Source organism: Phacochoerus africanus, chromosome 7 (genome assembly GCF_016906955.1).
Source record: "Phacochoerus africanus isolate WHEZ1 chromosome 7, ROS_Pafr_v1, whole genome shotgun sequence".
Taxonomy (NCBI): Eukaryota; Metazoa; Chordata; class Mammalia; order Artiodactyla; family Suidae; genus Phacochoerus; species Phacochoerus africanus.
This window is the reverse complement of record NC_062550.1, coordinates 104,625,714-104,644,144: the sequence shown is the minus strand read 5'-3', so window position 1 is coordinate 104,644,144 and position 18,431 is coordinate 104,625,714. Positions and strand designations below refer to the sequence as shown.

General features: G+C 36.7%; 1 protein-coding gene across 1 annotated transcript in view; it reads left to right on the top strand.

The window, feature by feature from the left end:
- PTPRQ (protein tyrosine phosphatase receptor type Q) overlaps positions 1-18,431 on the top strand; it is a 213,112-nt gene that overhangs the window by 101,914 nt on the left and 92,767 nt on the right. The window contains exon 27 of the mRNA XM_047785804.1: positions 12,330-12,653. Coding sequence (XP_047641760.1) covers positions 12,330-12,653 — 324 coding nt within the window. The remainder of the gene's footprint in view (positions 1-12,329; positions 12,654-18,431) is intronic.

Sequence of the window (18,431 nt, the reverse complement as noted above, 5' to 3'; positions counted from 1 at the left end):
ACAATATAATTCCTTTGTCTTTTGGTGCACTTTTTTTCTGATGACATGTCAACTGCCATGTATCTCATTAACTCTTGTGTAAGAATTGCTACTTTGGGGCAATTTTCAAGATTTTTATTCTTTACTTTTAAGCAGTTTGACAATAATGTGGCTAGTGTGCTTTTTTGTTGCACTTATTTTGTAGTGAATTCATTTACCTTTTGAATTGGCAAGTCAATATTTTTACAAAATTTGGGAATGGTTTGCCATTTTCATTCAAGTATTTTTCTACCATCTTCTATTCTTTTCTTCTAGGACTGTAAATACATACCATTAAGTGACTGCGGCTTTATTAAATTTTTTTGACTTCTTTTCCTTTGTTCTATAGATTGGAATTCTATTGATGTGACATAATGTTCATTGACTATATTCTGCCATCTTTAATCTGGTGTTAAACAAATCAAATTAATTATTCATGCCAGATATTTACTTTTAAATTCTAGAATTTCCCTTTATTTCTGTTTATTTTCATTTCTCTGTTGAAATTCCCCATTTGCTTTCTAATTATGACTCTGTTTTCCATTAAGTCAAGAACAATATTTACAATAGCTTCTTTACATTAGTTTTCTTCTAATTCCTACACCTGTTAACTTGTAATCTTTCCCTTTTAAAAATTTTAATATAGTTTTAAAATTTTATTGAAGTTCAGTTGATTTACAATGTTATGTTAATTTCTTCTGCAGAGTGATAAAGTCATTAATATATATATTTATATTTATATATATTCATATATTCATTCTCATGTGGATTGTTATAGAATATTGAGTAGATTTCCCTGTGCTATACAGCAGGTCCCTCTAAATCATTCAATCCAAATACAAAAGTGTGCATATGCCAATCTCAAACACTTAATCCTTCCCCTACCCTTCCCTTTTGGTAACTGTAAGTTTGTTTTTAAGGTTTGTGTGTCTGTTTCTGTTTTGCAACTAAGTTCATTTCATCATTTTTAAAAATTCCACATAAGTGATATAATATGATACTTGTTTTTGACATTTCACTTAGCATAATAATCTCTGGGTTATCCATTATTTTGTTCTTTGTTATGGCCAAGTAATATTCCACTGTATATGTGTACCACATCCTTTTTATCCAATCCCATGTCCCAGACATAAAAATAACCTAAATGTCTGTCATTAGAGAACTATAATCTCTTTCTATTGCACATTTTTTCCTCCCAACTACAAGCCACATTTTCTCATCAGTAGTAATTTTTCTTCTTGTTTGGTAATGTTTAAGCTCATTGGACATTTTTTGGTGATATTTTGCAAAAACCCTGAATTTTGCTATCTTCTTTTGAAAAGCATTGGATTTTATTCTAACAGGCCATTATATTACTGAATGACAATTTTGTAAATATGTAGTTTTGGTTTCAACCTTTTTTTATAGAGAGTCTTCCTTAATCCTGGGATGAAAAGCAAAGGAAATGTATGGCCCTTTGGGGATTTTCTTTTTTTCTTTTTTTGTCTTTTTGCCTTTTCCAGGGCCACTCCTATGGCATATGGAAATTTCCAGGCTAGGGATCTCATTGGAGCTGTTGCTTCTGACCTATACCACAGCCATAGCAATGCCACATCCGAGCCACATCTGCCACCTACACTACAGCTCACAGCAATGCCGGATCCTTAACCCACTGAATGAGGCCAGAGATTAACCTGCAACCTCATGGTTCCTAGGCAGACTCATTTCTACTGTGCCACAACAGGAACTCCCCTTTTGGGATTTTTAAAATGAGGCTCGCTGTTTACCAATTCCTTAATTTGGCGGGATTCAAACTCTCAATTTTGTCTCCTACGCAATGGGGAGCAACTAAAGTTTCTATTAAGTTTTTCATCTGTTGCTTTCTACTTTGCTTCCTGGCACGTCCTTCGTATTTTCACAAATAAGAGATTAGCTAAGGATTTCTGGGGAGTTTAGACCCAGTGTTTGGGTCTAACCCTTTTGTGGTTCCTCCCTTTCCCAGCTATTCTGGCATTCCTACATCCTCTTTCTGACACTACAGGGCAGAAGCTTTCCTTCCTTCTCTCACAGAGGTCATAGTTGTCATCTGCAGAAGGATTAGTGTGACACAGCTATTTTAACATCACCAGAACAGCCCCCCAAATTTATTAGGCTTTAATAATGGAATATTTTACATAAACTTTTTACTATTTCTGGTAAAATTATTTTTTGCATGGTTTTGACAATTCCAGTCACACTGTGCACTTTTATGTATACTAGCCTTACTGAACATTTTGGGCTAAGCACCTAGAGGAGGGGTTTACATTGCAATAAAGTACATGACTTTAAGCAGTATTTTTGTTCTAAAAAATATTTTGGCCGTCTGGAATTTTTCTGTTCACTAAATTATTTCACGGTGTCTCCAGTCTCACTCTTTCCTTTGATCCTTTCTCCTCTATTGTTTCTCTTTACATCACTTCTTTTATTCTTCTCATGAAATCCTTGGAAAATCCAGATTCTTCTAACTTAGAGTTTTCCCCAAACTTTAGATCTAGAACTCCTTCTGTGTATTTTAATCAATCAAGGTTTTCTGTACAGCTGTAGTCCTTAGAAAAGAATGTTTTAAATAGCATTTGATTAAGTCAGCATTGGTGACACTTGTTTATCAGTCAGTAGTGGTGGCATTGGTGATATTTTCTTCTCAAAATCTGTGCATTCATCCATGTATTCATGTATCCATCCAATAGTTTGTTCACTTATTTGTTAAATAAGCATTTAATAAGTATCAATGTGTGTGTGACATTACTGGCTAACATGAGTTATTTATGATCTCTGTTTCGGGCTTCCCTTTTGGCTCACTACATAACTACACAGTATTGTTTCTGCAGTGGCTGTGGTTTGATCCCTGGCTAGGGAACTTCCATATGCCACAAGTACAGCCCCAAACAAGCAAACAAACAAAAGGAGGGAGAGAGAGAGTGTGTGATCTCTTTTTCCTATTCTAATTTACCCTCAATTAACTATTGACAGAGACTCAGATTTTTTATCATCTGCAGTTCTGATATGATAAATGAAATACGGATTAAATATAGGTTATCTTTCATGATTTCAAAGCTTCTCTCATATTTATCCCAGATCAGTTTTTCTTCACCTCTTACTGTAATCTAAGCTTTTCCTCTCAAGACATCTCTATGTATTCATGCTATGAAGATATGAAATTAGCATTTTAGCTATGAAGATATGAAATTAGCATTTATATCAATTCTCAGGCAAATCGCCACTAACTGATACATCTTTCTCATTTCCTTGTCAATGTCAATGGTTCTGTTTTGTCTGCAGGTGTTATAAGAGTGGTCTTAATAGACAGTTAACACTGCTATATAATTACTCCCCTAATAACCGCTTCTGATAAACTATTTCAAATCAGAGTTGTCATTTTTAATAGATGTTCTCCTGGGATGACTTGCTATATAGAGCTGTCAACCTGTTGATTCTATAAAACAAATCAACTCGCTCTGACTCCAAGTAGAACATATACAAAGTTTTTCTTTTAGTTTTCTCCAAAAAAAAGGTTAACATTTTCCCTTAAATGTTTAACGGAGATATTTTTATACATAAGTTATGCTTCACTAATATTTGGTTTAAAAATTAATATTATTGCTGTGGTCCATAGAATTCTGAGTCCCCAGTTGTCCACCTATATAAGCATTGTGACAGAGACAGTTTTTTAAAGGAACTTTAGTCCTGCTTATAGATACTTCCTCAGTGTTTTTTTCATGCAATGAAATATTTTAAGATGATTTAATTTTGCATACTAAGAATGTGTCATTCTGTATTCTTAGCTTTGTAGGATCAGCTAAAATCATGTTTACAAAGCAGATTTTGGTAAATTTTGTTTCAGCTACTCCAAAATATTTATTTCTGGATTAAGCCAGACTGCCGTAGAGAGACATGTACCTGAACCGAATAATTAGAAATTCTGAAGAAACAGTTTGACAAAATGAGTTTGATAATTATTCTGTCCCACCACATTGAGAGACATTGTAATAAAGGGCCAAGTTAAATATACTTAGTATTTACTGGGTAAGGATGTTGTTGCGGAGATTGTTTATTAAATTACGCGGTACCGTTCATGTGACTTTGAGGGGACAAATATAACTTTGACCTCAGTACTAGGGCTTGTTTCATTGTTCTTATTCTTTTTAATTTGTCTTTATTTGTGGTCGCAGAGATTTAGTCTTGATTTTTCCCTTCGTATTCCTTTCTGTAACATCACAGCCTACTGCTGAGTGTACAGTGTACATCTTATCTATTAACCTAACTCCTATGTTTGTTCCATTTATTTCCCCGTTTCTTCTCTGCCCAATAAGTCATCACATTTTGTCAGTATTCCCTTGCCTTTTCTTTTAGTTCGAGTCCTCATTATTCTTTATCATTGAAATCTACATTGTACTGCATGTGTACGATCTCTAACCGGTTTCTGCCAAGTTTACCTTTTTCTAATTACTAGCGAGGTGAAGGCTCAGAATTTTCTTTGTTTTGTACGTTGCCCGTTCATCTCCGATGGCTGTTCTCTGGTCTACAGTGGTCGTCTAAATTAGCTGCCCAAACATTCAGTGCGTTAATTAACACCACACCACACTTGATACTTCCCCCTACACATTTTCTTCTTGTGACCTCCTTAGACTTTCTTCTCTCTAAGCTGGTTTCTTTCCCAGCCCGTGGCCAGCATGTCGCTGTCACTCATGTATCTCTCCCTGCATTAATTCTTTAAACATTATTGCTCCCTCTTCTCTACTCATCATCCCTTGCTCCTTCACATTATAGCTCCCAGATCTTCTCCCACTGAGCTTTCCTTTTGGCATCACCTATTTGTGGTCGTTTTTATAAGCTAAGTTACTTCTAAATATGTATGAAGAAGGTTTATAAACTTTTTTTATATACCCTAAAACTTATAACTTGTCCTCATTACTCAATCTGAATGTCTAGTAAGTGAAGTTGATTAAGTTCCAGTTAGTGCAAAATTTGTGTTTGGTGTGCTGAAATTTTCTTTGCAGTCAACTTTTCAGGAATTTCTATGTTTATATTGATCCATATTATGTTTGTGTTGGTAAACTGAACTTTTGTGTATGCCAGATCATATATTTGTACCTCATGTTTTGTAGTTTCTTTAAAATTGGTAGAAACAGAAACATCCTTAGTAAATAAGGAAAGATTATGTTCATACTTTTGTAACTTTTATAAAGATAATTTATAACATAATTATTTCAAACATCAATTTCATCCATTTTGCTTAAAAGAGATTGTATGAAGATAAATGGATATTATGTCACGCATAAAGAATTAAGGAAACTTGGCCTTCCATGTTAGTATAACCAGGTCAGTGAGAAGTCAATACACAATACCATCAGAATCATATCATAATAGGTTGCAACTTCTAATCGTTGATGTTCAGAGGTTTAGAGAGTAATTATATTTTTTACACATTTTCATTTTCTAAGTGGCGTACCCTAAGTAATCACTGAAAACTTAAATGCATTTAAACCTGTAACAAATTTTACTTGTACAGATCTATAGACTTTCAATTCAACCATGATGAAAGCATTTTACCGATAAGAATAATTTATGAATAAAAATGTAATTTATGGAATATCTTGGCAGAGAATGTTGATCGCTTCATCACAGTTCAGTCATGTTTAGAAAATCTAAGCAAGCTGCGTGATTGTTCCAGGAAACATGGAATGATGTGTTGAAATTAGTACCATCTGTGGATAGAAAAAGTTTGAGGTTTTTAGTCATTCTTAAAGAATGGAAATCTGATTCTCCATGCTAAAATGAGTGTAATCCTTTTTGTATCTGTAATTCAATAGGGCAGTTGCCTTGAAATAGTCTAGTACAACACACAGTTCATCAAAAGAGAAGATACTGGATATAAATGAGGCTTACTGCTAGTCATTTATGTGTGCCTCTGAGGTAGCCTTGTTAAAAAAAAATTGTCCACAAGGTACAGTATATATTTGGCCTCAGATTAGGTTTATTTCTGGTTCCTCTTTCTAAATACATTTGAGTGTAAAATGTGACAAAATTTTATACCACATGAAAAACAAAGAGCTGTTTCATGAGCTATGATTTATTCATCTAATCAACACTTATTGAGTGCCCGTATCTGCCAGACTCTAAATATCTATGCAAAGCCCATCACAGTGCCTGTTACATGAAAGGCAACTGCAGTTATTGTTACTCTTCCTTTAGCCAGGTTAAAAATAACTCTTATATGGATCTTCTTTGTCAAGTTCAAGTACTATCCTATGTAGACTCCATAATAATAGTGTTATTTGGAGAATAGTAGAGTTGTAAACCAATATTAATCTGCTGAGATTTTTTACTGTGCAACAAACTTTGCTACTGAACTCTTCCTTCCTAAATTCTGAACATTGGAGGGGGAAAAAAATTTGGTCATAGAGCCATGGGCATCTTGTCATCTCCCCTACTGAGAGGTGGGAAAAAGGCAGTCTCCTCTGCCTTCTCCAGTTCATTGATGGCTAAAGCATCTTTTTTTATTCTACCTCTGGTTGCTTAGTAAATCCTAAATAAAGAAAATTGAAACATGGACGCGATAGTTGGTTATGGACTGGAAAGAAAGGGGAATGTCTGGATTGTTGTCCCTGGCTCTCATGGGGAGCAGTAGACGCTATGGTTTTAATGCAATTGAAAAGTTAATATAAAATTTATCAAATGTCCTTGCTGCACTTAGGATAAAACTACAAGTCTTCAATCCAGGTAAGAGGGCTCAGCATTATCTGATTGGGCTACATGTCCAAATTCCTGTTTTCCTATTCGTTGCTTTGTGGACCTAGCAGACTTCTTTACATGTTTCCAATGTGCCACATTCTCTTCTCCCTCAGAAACTTAACACATCCTAATGTTTTTCACCTGGGAAGCTATATCTTATCTATGAGATCTCTGATTAAATTATGATTCATCAGGAAAGGCATTCCTGATCATCTATCTAAATTGATTCCCTATTATATCCTCTTATTTATTTGCTCATAGTTTCAAAAAATATTTATTAAATGCTTATATTGTTGCAAGAATTAACCTAGACCTTCAGAGACACAAACCAATATGTAGAATGGCATTTATATATATATATATATATATATATATATATAAATGGCATATATATATATATATATACACACACACATGTGTGTGAATAATATATAAACACATACTTTAGAATAATCATTGAATCTTTTCTTATTGATATGAATCCAGAATCAAAACCTTTCTATATCTTTGATATAAATGTTGAAGTGAAATGGAGATGAAAATATGATTAGGCCTTTTTGAGGTGGGTTTTCAGAGTAGAACTAGGATTTTTAGGAAAGTAGCTATAAGTTCAAAAAATGAAGGCTGTACAAACAAATAGAATTATCTGGATATAAATTTTAAAATAAAGCCCCTCAAGATTTTGAGTTTCCCTTTGTTCTATATACTTAAGCACAGGCTATGTAAGTAGAGATGAGTCATTTGATATAGGGAAATTGTGTTAGTTTTCTATTGTTATGTCACAAATTGTCACAAGCTTAGTGGCTTAAAACACCCATTTATTAGAGCACAGTTGTGTAGGTAGAGTTTGATCTGTTGTGCCTGAATTTTCTACTCAGTCTCACAAGGTCAAATCAAGGTGTCCGTGGGTCATATTCTCATATGGCGTGCAGGTCTTCTTCCAGGTCCACGTGGTTGTGGCAGAATTCAGTCTCAAACAGGTGTGAGGCTGAGATCTCCATTTCTCAGCTGGCTTCTGGCCAAGTACTGTCCTCAGCTCCTAGAGATGTCCTGAATTCTGTATTACATGGCCCCTTCCTTCTTCAAAGCCAGCTGTGGAGATATGTTTATACATTGAATCTAATCTCCTGCTTAGAATACCTAACTTCCTCTTTTGTAACTAACCAAAGAAAATGTTCTGCTTTTAGAGGACTCGTAAAATCAGGCCCACTGGAAAATCTTTCCTACTTTAAATTAAACTGATTTGGAATCTTAATCAGTGTATGGTTGAAAATCTGGAAGAAAGTGTATGTATGGAGATTCTTGGTGGATGTCTGCCTCCATAAGTTCAGATATAAAAAGACAAGTTGACCAAGATCATCTCGAAGATGCTTTCAAATTCTAATACTGTGTTTCTGTGATTCATTTGCTTGTTGCATGGATTCAACCACCAATATAGATCTCAAAATTCACTTCTTTCCTATTGCTATCATCTTATTTCTTCTTTGCTGAAGAAATCAAATGATCTACAAATTTGTCCTTTTTCCTGTTGGGCAATTATCAGACTGAACTTGATAAAATTTACTCTGAACACTCCTTCTGACATCTTGATAGCTTTCCATTGCCTGACAAGCGATCCATAATCCCGGTAACATAGTATGTCCCCAGACTGCTTCTTTTTGTTATTGCCAGTGTGAGGTATAAGCTATGGTAAAACTTAGATCACATCACCTCCTCTTGTAGAATCTCTGCCTTTACAGTTAAGTGAAATCTCATCTCACATACAACCTTTTCTCCTAAAACTTTGCCTGAACCCTCCAATCAGTCATACTTCTCTGCTTTGCATTAGAATATTTTGAAAATGTTTATATCCAAGGGTTCTTAATTCAAACTTCACAGCTGAAGGATTTCAATAAATTATGGAAATTCTACTTTTTAGTCAATTCTAAAATTTTCTCCTCTGTAAAGGTAAGTTTTCCTGTAAAAATATCTTTTTTTCGGAGTTCCCGTCGTGGCGCAGTGGTTAACGAATCCGACTAGGAACCATGAGGTTGCGGGTTCGGTCCCTGCCCTTGCTCAGTGGGTTAACGGTCCGGCTTTGCCGTGAGCTGTGGTGTAGGTTGCAGACGTGGCTCGGATCCCGCGTTGCTGTGGCTCTGGCGTAGGCCGGTGGCTACAGCTCCGATTCAGCCCCTGGCCTGGGAACCTCCATATGCCGCGGGAGCGGCCCAAGAAATAGCAACAACAACAACAACAAAAAAGACAAAAAAAAATGTCTTTTTCTCTAATTGCTCTTATATATAACTAAAGATAAAAGAGTGTGTTGTAAGTAGCATGTCAAGTAAATTTTAAAATAAACCCCCTCAAGATTTTGAGTTTTGGAGTTCCCATTGTGGTTCAGTGATTAACAAATCAGACTAGGAACCATGTGGTTGCAGGTTCCATCCCAGGCCTTGCTCAGTGGGTTAAGCGTTGGCGCGAACTGTGGTGTAGGTCGCAGACGTGGCTTGGGTCCCACATTGCTGTGGCTGTGGCGTAGGCCGTCGACTCCAGCTCCGATTAGACCCCTAGCCTGGGAACCTCCATACGCCACCAGTGCAGCCCTAGAAAAGGCCAAAAAAAAAAAAAAAAGACAAAAAGACAAAAAAAAAAATATTTTCAGTTTCCTTTGTAGAGCTTGTAGAACTACTTTTTTTTTTTTTAAGGGTTGATGTTCTATTCAGTACAGTAAGATTTGATGATAAATATTAGTATTTTTATACTTTTACCTGTATCAAATCTTACAATAAATATCATTCTCAAGAACCAAGAGAGGTGTGTCTTCTGTGAACTTAGTAAGGATTATCAATCTGAAAATCATTACCTAGGCCATTCTTGGGTGGTTCTTGTATGGGAGTGGGTTTAGGGAGATCAGGAGGACGGAGTAGGAGGAAGTATTTGCTTCTGAGTCAGAGTTAAGCAGCCTTTGCATTGGCCCATGTTTTTGGCCCTTGACTGCCACAGGTGAGGCCACGTAAGCCTGGGGTCAAGTTCTTTAGGGCCTCTGTGTCCAGCTGACAGGTGGGGTCAAAGGCTGATGTCACTTACACGGTCCTTACCGGCCAGGTCCCCCTCCATGAGCAATAGGTCTATAGATCATTCAGGAAAAATTTAAGAGGAAGTCTAAATTTTTAACCCAAGTCCAGACCTCTCTACAGAACTCAGACTCATGGATTGGTCTATTATTTGATGTCTCCTTGTGGGTATATGACAGGCCGTTCAAAGTTAACATACTCAAAATCAATGCTTTTTTGACATCTAATTTTGTCTCTTTTCATATAAATTTTATTAGAGTATGGTAGACTTACAGAGTTGTTTTAGTTTTGGGCATAGAGCATAATCAGTGCTTCATCTTGCTCCCCAAAGCTTATTCCTTCCATTGTCATCCCTCCCTGGTTAATGGTTCCGTCAGCATAAAGACTTTCGAGCTTTCCTCTGCCCTTTCTCCTATGCCTCACGTGTCGCACACCAGCACATCTGTCAGCTTTCCTGCAAAGGAAGTTACATTCAGAATCTTGACGCCTCCTTTCACTTCAGAAGCTGCACTCCTGGAGCGGGTCATGCTGATTCCTTACGTTGACGTTACCGTAGCTCACTAAGTGCTCCCCCTGTTTTCACTCTTCTCTCCCTTGTCTGTTGGCAGCACAGGAGCCCGAGTGATTCTGTGAAAACGCAGTGGGACCCGGAACTCCTCTGCTCCAGTCAAAGTCATAACGATGCTCCAGGACGTTGTACACAGTCAAGGCTTCAGTGCTTCTTCTCAGACCTCAGCTCCTCCTGGCTGCACGGGCCCCTTTTCCTTCTTCAGAGATACCAGGCCTGGGGGCAACACGGGGCCTTCCACCACGCGTTTCCTTCCACACATTCACACGGGCGGTCTCCCCACTTTCATCAGGAACCTCGTGTCTCCGCGCCAGGAATTCTTTCTCTCTGACACTCAATTTCAAATTTCAGTATCCTTGAAACTCTTTCTCCTCCTCCTCATTCTTGTATTTTTCCCTAATACTGATCATCGTTCGCAGTCCTCTTGCGATACTGATTTGTGCCTGTGTTGTTTATAAGCCTCAAATGCAAATCACCCAAGGGCAGGGACTTTGATCTGTCGGCTTCACTGTGTCCCCAGCACCTACAGTAGTACTTGGCATAAATTAGATATTTATTGGAATTTTAATTCATATAGTATGTCTAGAAATGAGTGTTTGCCTTTTTATGCATTAATTTTTTGAATCCTTTGTTCATTTTCTTTTAATGTGAATAACGTTAAGCTATAGTTTTTATTTTAGTTTTCTTCCAGGTCATTTTGTGCGATTTTCATACGAGTCGTTAATCATTCTCCCTACCTCAGACTTCATAGCAGGGCCCTTGCATTTAGAGGGACGGGCACAGTGGAAGAAGGTGCCACATCAGTTAGTTCATTGTTCTTTATATCACTAACCGTAACATGCTTGTCTTACTCACCTGATGAGTGGCTGGTTCGTGAAAACAAGACCTAAGCCTGTGTATCTTGAATCCCTAATACCAGCCCCAGAGCCTGACACATGACATGCATACAGCGAACCAGTGATTCATGTGAAATCTAAGTGACGTCAAGGAGAACTGTGTGATTGTAGGTGATACACAGATGCCTTATTCTGTGTATTAATGTCAGTGGGCTTTATGATGTTCTAGAAGGGGTGCAAGGTAAAATAAAAATTAATTATATAAATTATTAATTCATCTAATAATGTTCATTTAACTTAAAATCAACAGTTACTATATAAAAGATGTGCTGTGTCTCTCTAGTCATTTAAATATAAGAATGTCTTGGAAAGACAGACAAATACCTTATGATAGAGCTTATATGTGGACTCTAAAATATAACCAACATAATCGACAAAAGGAAACTCACAGATATAGAGAACAGGCTGATGGTAGCCAAGGGGCAGAGCAAGTGGGAGAGGGAAAGATTGGGAGTTTGGGGCTAGCAGAGGCAAACTGTTACATGTGGGATGGATACAAAAAGTCCTACTGTGTAGCACAGGGACCTATATTCAATATCCTGTGATAAAACATAATGGAAAGGAATATGAAAAAGAATATATATACATATAACTAAATTACTTTGCTGTACAGCAGAAATTAACACAACTATACGTCAATAAAATTTTTTAAAAGAGTGTCTTTATTAGGAACTGAATATAAAAAACATAGACCATATGTAGGAAGGTACATAGGATTATATGAGCATGTGCAATTTCCCTTTGTACCAAGGCTTATATAAAAATCAAGTTTTTATAAACAATTTGTGAGTGAATTTGGGAGCAAAATGAAGAATAGAAAAAATCATGGTTGTTTTGTCCTCTAACTCTTGGAATCATTGGTCTCTGAGGTATCACCTTAACGTTCTGCCCATTACATGCAGGGATGTTAATCTAAGGGCAGTTGTATTAAGAGGTCACCTACACGCATAGTAAAGCATACTTACAAATTCTGTTTCTTCCTTCTGTTTGTGCAGGATTTGGTAATTCCAGTCCTTTTCTATTTTTTTCCCTTTAATTGTCTAGTTCCCAGTGTTCCCACAAATATTACTTTTGCTAACATTCAGTCAACTAGTGCCACGTTGACATGGATGAGACCTGACTCTATCTTTGGCTACTTTCAAAATTATAAGATTACTACTCAGCTTCGGGCACAAACGTGCAGAGAATGGGAATCTGAAGGATGTGTTGAACATCAAAAAATTCAGTACCTCTATGAAGCTGACCTAACAGAAGAGACAATATACGGATTAAAGAAATTCAGATGGTACAGATTCCAAGTGGCTGCCAGCACCAGTGCTGGCTATGGCAACGCCTCAGACTGGATATCTACGCAAACCTTACCTGGCCGTAAGTATTGTCCTCTCTGTGCATTCAAGAAAGAACTCCTTAAGTGTTTTTTCATAGAAGTCATTCAAAGTTTAGGTAAAGATTATTCTGATAACTTTCATTTTAGATGTTGAAACTAATTGGTTACACCTATTTGCTTGAATAACATCATTAACCAGAGTAACATATTTATTTTTAATTGACTTGAATCCCAGTGGGAAATTAAATTTCCTTCTATTAGGGTTTTTCTCAAACTCTCAAAGTTGTGCCAAGGTCCTGGAGTCTTACATCACAGCAAAGCATACAGCAGTCCTTACCTGTGGTCTCTCGTTAGGCTATAATGATTGCCATCAAGTACCCTTTGTCTGTGTCTGCATTTCCCCCTCATGTCTGGAAGCTCTATTGCCTTTAAACCAGGCTTTACAACCTTTTCCGTGACTTTAGGCTTACACACAGGCACACGTGCATGCACACACACAGTTGCAGTGAGAAATGGATGCTGTTATAGACCTTTAAACCTTGATCTAGAGACTTTATTTTCTAGGTCACTAAATGTGTCTCTTATTACTAGTCCCTAGAGTACCTGGCATAACGTTTGTATAGTGAATGTTCATGAGTGTTTGTTAGTGCAATTCATCATTTGAGATAGAATCCAGACGCTTTCAACCTGCAACACAATTGTCTAACTTCTCTTTATAGCAATTGGACTTTAAGTTTCTCTAAGATCTCTCTCTCTCTCTTTAAAGTCTAAGTGTTTGAGTATTCAGAGATCTGTACTTGGCCCTCTTCTTTTTTTTATATTACTCAATGAATTTATCACATTTATAGTTGTACAATGATCACAACCCAATTTTATAGCATTTCCATCCCAAACCCCGTGCATCCCCCCACCCCCCAACCTATCTCCTTTGGAAACCATAACTTTTTCAAAGTCTGTTCTACAAAGAAGTTCATTGTGTCCTTTTTTCAGATTCCACATGTCAGTGAAAGCATTTGACATTGGTGTCTCATTGTCTGACTGACTTCACTTAGCATGATAGTTTCTAGGTCCATCCATGTTGCAAAAAATGCTGGTGTTTCGTTCTTTTTAATGGCTGAGTAATATTCCACTGTGTATATGTACCACATCTTCTGGATCCACTCCTCTGTCGATGGACATTTAGGTTGTTTCCATGTCGTGGCTCTTGAAAATAGTGCTGCAATGAACATCGGAGTACATGTGTCTTTGCGAGGCATGGTTTTCTCTGGATAGATGCCCAGGAGTGGGGTTGCTGGATCAAATGGTAGTTCTATTTTCAGTTTTCTAAGGAATCTCCATACTGCTTTCCACAGTGGTTTCACCGATTTACAATCCCCCCAACAGTGTACTAGGGTTCCTTTTTCTCCACACCCTCTCCAGCACTGATTGTTTGTAGATTTTTGGATGATGGCCATTCTGGCTGGTGTAAGGTGGTACCTCATAGTGGTTTTGATTTGCATTTCTCTAATAAAAATGAGTGATGTTGAACATCTTTTCATGTGTTTTTTGGCCACCTATATGTCTTCTTTGGAGAATTGTCTGTTTAGATCTTCTGCCCATTTTTTGATGGGGTTGTTTGTTTTTTTGGTATTGAGTGGTAGGAGGTGTTTATAAATTTTGGAGATTAATCCCTTGTCAGTTGATTCATTTGTAAATATTTTCTCCCATTCTGTGGGTTATCTTTTCATTTTGTTTAGGGTTTCCTTTGCTGTGCAGACACTTTTAAGTTTAATTAAGTCCCTTTTTTTATTTTTGTTTTTACTGTCATTACTCTAAGAGGTGGATCCGAGAAGATGTTGCTGTTGTTTACGTCAGAGAGTGTTTGGCCTATGTTTTCCTCTAAGAGTTTTATAGTATCTGGTCTTACATCTAGGTCTTTGATCCATTTGGAGTTTATTTTTGTGTATGGTGGTAGGGAGTGTTCTAATTTCATTCTTTTACATGGCCCTTTTCTTTATCAACATATGACATCAAGGAGCTCTTACCTTAAGTGACCTTGTCCTATCTTATGGCTTTAAAGTCCACTTATGTAGTGGCTATTTTCAAGTATCTATTTCCAGCTCTGACTGCTCCCTAGAACCCAACCAGTATATTTTCCAGATCAACTGACGTCACTGGGCAGGTGTGTCCGATATACCTCTTGAAGTGAACTTGGTTTAAACACTAAACCTCATCATCCACATGCAGAAAATGAAAATCTCAGCAGTGTTCTTTTCCTTGTCTACTCTGCCAATGATTTAGTTCAGTTATGCTACCTAAACACATCCCTCCATTTGTATTACTGTCATATTAGTCCTGTCCTTCATTAAGGCTCTCGCTGCATCAAACTAAATGACCTCTTCAGCTTTCAAGCTGATCTTTTAAAATGTAAATAAGATGATGTCACTTCCTTGTTTGAAACCTTTCAATGAATTTCCATTTCTCTTGGAATAAAAGTCAAATTTCTTAACATGATTAACAAAGCTCCATGTCACCTGGCTCTTACCTAACACTCTGACCTCATCCATAACCACATTTCTACTTTTACCCTTCACTCACACTGGATATTTTTTGTGTGGCTTGAGCACATCGCAGTCCTAGAACTTGGGCCTTTGGATTGGAATATTCTTCCACATCCATCTTTGCATGAGCCCCTTTTCATAGTGTGTACCTCTGCTTGAGTGATTCCCTCTCAACATTAGTTACCCTGACCACCCAGTCTAAAAGAGCCATGAAGTATTTTTCTAGGATGTCATCTTATTGTAATAGAAACTTAAAATCACCTGATCGTTTTTTGTTTTTATATCTTTGCTCATTTTTAGAATCTAGACCATTGCTGTTTCTTTATTGCCTAGAATGGTGCCTAGCAACAGTAGGCACTCTATAAATGTTTCCTAAATGAGTTAAACTTGATTGAATAAACTAAAATGGTAAGGGAAAATGAACTATTTTCCAGTGAAAGATGGAGAGGTTGATTGACAATGCTGTAAAAACAAAAAGGAAAATGTAGAAAGCTCAAATTTAGATCGGCTTTAGTTAATAAGTGTGGTTATTTTGACCCTGTTAATTTTGAGAAGGAATAGCTATTATCTAATTGACTAGAAAACAGAAAAGATAAATGTTTTAGAGATTAGAACATAGGTAATATTAGAAACTTTAGTTGCTTCATCCTATAAGAATAACTAAAATTACAAGTGATAGAAAAATGGGACACTGACTAAATAAATACGTGTTAAAATCCCAAGGACAACTGAAGGCATCAGATAGGTACCATAACGAATGCAATGGGCTGATGTAGGGCAATTGAGGGTGGTGGAAACAATGGGAAATTAACAGAGAATGTTCTGTCTGTGGGGCCAACCCTGTTCACCTCTGGCTGATTGCTGGCTTGTAGAGAAGTGTGCTGTTAGGACCTGTGATTTGTTCAGAGCAACAGGAGAGTTAGAATTTTATTTAATGTGAAAATACTCCATTTCTTGCTGTAAGCTTTTTTTTTTTTTTTACATTTAACGGCATTATAGAAGGTACACATGTATGTGTAACTGGGTCACCATGCTGTACAGTAGGAAAAAAAAATGTATAGGGGAAATAACTATTTAAAAATAAAATAAAATAACATTTAAAGGCATTTAGTTTTTCAAACCAAACACAAATAGCCCAGATCTGGCCTGTGGGCAGCTAATTCATTACCTTTAGTTAAAATAGACCATATGCTGCCACTAAGGGTTCCCATCCTACTCATTATGAACATCTCACTTGGATAGTAGCTTCTTCTACCTGCTGCAGTGAGCCAGGAACTGGAATTTCCATATGCATCATCTCCTCAAGAACTCTAGACAGTATAAGATGTTCAGTTGGCATAAAACAACATATAACCTGATAAATTCAAAAGCTGATAAATGAAATTAGGAAGATAGATTTTTAAAGAATCTCACATTCTTTTTTAAAAAATTATTGAAGTATAACTGATTTATAATGTGTTAATTTCTGTAGTATAGCAAAATCATTCAGTTGTAATATATATTTTTCATTGTCACAGGATATTGAATATCCTGTGCTATACAGTAGGACCTTGTTGTTTATCCATCTTATGTATAATAGTTTGCATCTGCTTATCCTAAACTGTCGATCCCTCCCTCCTTCACCCCCCTCACTTGGCAACTATAAGTCTGTTCTCTGTATTGGTGAGTCTGTGTCTGTTTCATAGGTATGTTGATTTGTGTCATATTTTAGAGTCCACATGTAAGTGTTATCATATGGTATTTGCCTTTATCTTTCTGACTTACTTTGCTTAGTATGATAATCTCTAGGTCAGTCTATGTTGCTGCATTATTCATTCTTTTTTATGGCTGAGTAGTATTCCACCGCAAACATATACTGCATCTTCTTTATCCGTTCATCTGTCAGTGGACATTTAGATGGGTTCCATGTCTTGGCTATTGTAAATAGTGCTTCTATGAACATAGGAGTGCATGTATCTTTTCAAATTAGAATTCTGTCTGGATAGGTGCCCACGAGTTAAAAATCCCACATTCTTAATTCTGAAAATTTGGGAGTTTTTGTGCTTGCATGCCATTGCTTCCACCCTAGGCCTTCCACTCCCTACCCCCTTTTAAGGCCTATGACCCATTCATGAGAATTTGGTCATTTTCAGTTCCCTACTTCTCCACTTTGCTTTTTCTGGTCTAAAAGAATAATGGTAGAGTATTTCACCTATTCCAGAATGTGGGCTTTTATTGAAAAAAGTGTTATTTTTCTAGTTTTATTAGGATGTGTTCCTTTGCCACTGGTGGTTAGTTGGTTGGTTTGTTAGTTCTTGATGCTTCTTATCACTCCAGTTTCCAGACCTTTACTTGATGACGGATAGAGTATCTTTGTATGGAGTAACAGTTTGACTTTTATATGGTATTTTCTCTTCTCTTGGTCTAGTGTTTCATTGCTATGATTTAATTCTCCATCAGAGAATACTTGAGTGTGAAAAATTTATCAATAGATATGTAGATTTTCTATACCACTCCTAATCCCTTTTCATTTTCTTTATCCTCAAGAACTAATTTCCTACTCTATTGTCTATCATAGAAAAGAGGATGCATGCAAAGTTTCCTTTCTATGACTGTGATTGAGAGAGAAAAGTGGAAAGATTTATATATTTCACGATTTGGTATAACAGATATATGATTTTTCTTGGCATTCTCAAACTTACAAGCTTTTCAGCTGAATATTCATATGTGGGTGGGAATAATTAATTACTTTAATTTTGAAAGTTATGAGAATGAGTTGGTCACTCTTAATTTAGTCCCAAAAATGAAAGGGACATTTTTCTAATAAGTATATTTGAAATTCATAAATTTACAATAAAAAAGTGTGCTGATTATAGTAAAGCAAAGAGAGAGAAACTGAGATTTCATTTGCTGTGAAAGACAGAGACACTACATATATTATCACAAGACCTAAACTAGCATATTGTATAAAAATAAAGAGAAATTAGAACAGTCAAGCAACAAAAATCTTGAAGAAGAGTAATGCTTTTAAGTTGAAAGTAAGTAAAACATATGTTGACTCTGCAAACCGAAGATGAAAAGTATTATAGACATTTTGGAAACAAAAAAGTAATCTAGGAGTTCCCACTATGGTGCAGTGACGGTGTTGTCTCTGCAGTGGCACGGGTTCAATCTCCTTCCTGGCACAGTATGTTAAAGTTCCAGTGTTGCTGCAGCTGTGGCATAGGTCACAGCTGTGGCTCATATTCAGGCCCTGGCCCAGGAACTTCCATATGCCATGGGTGCAGCTAAAAAAGAAAA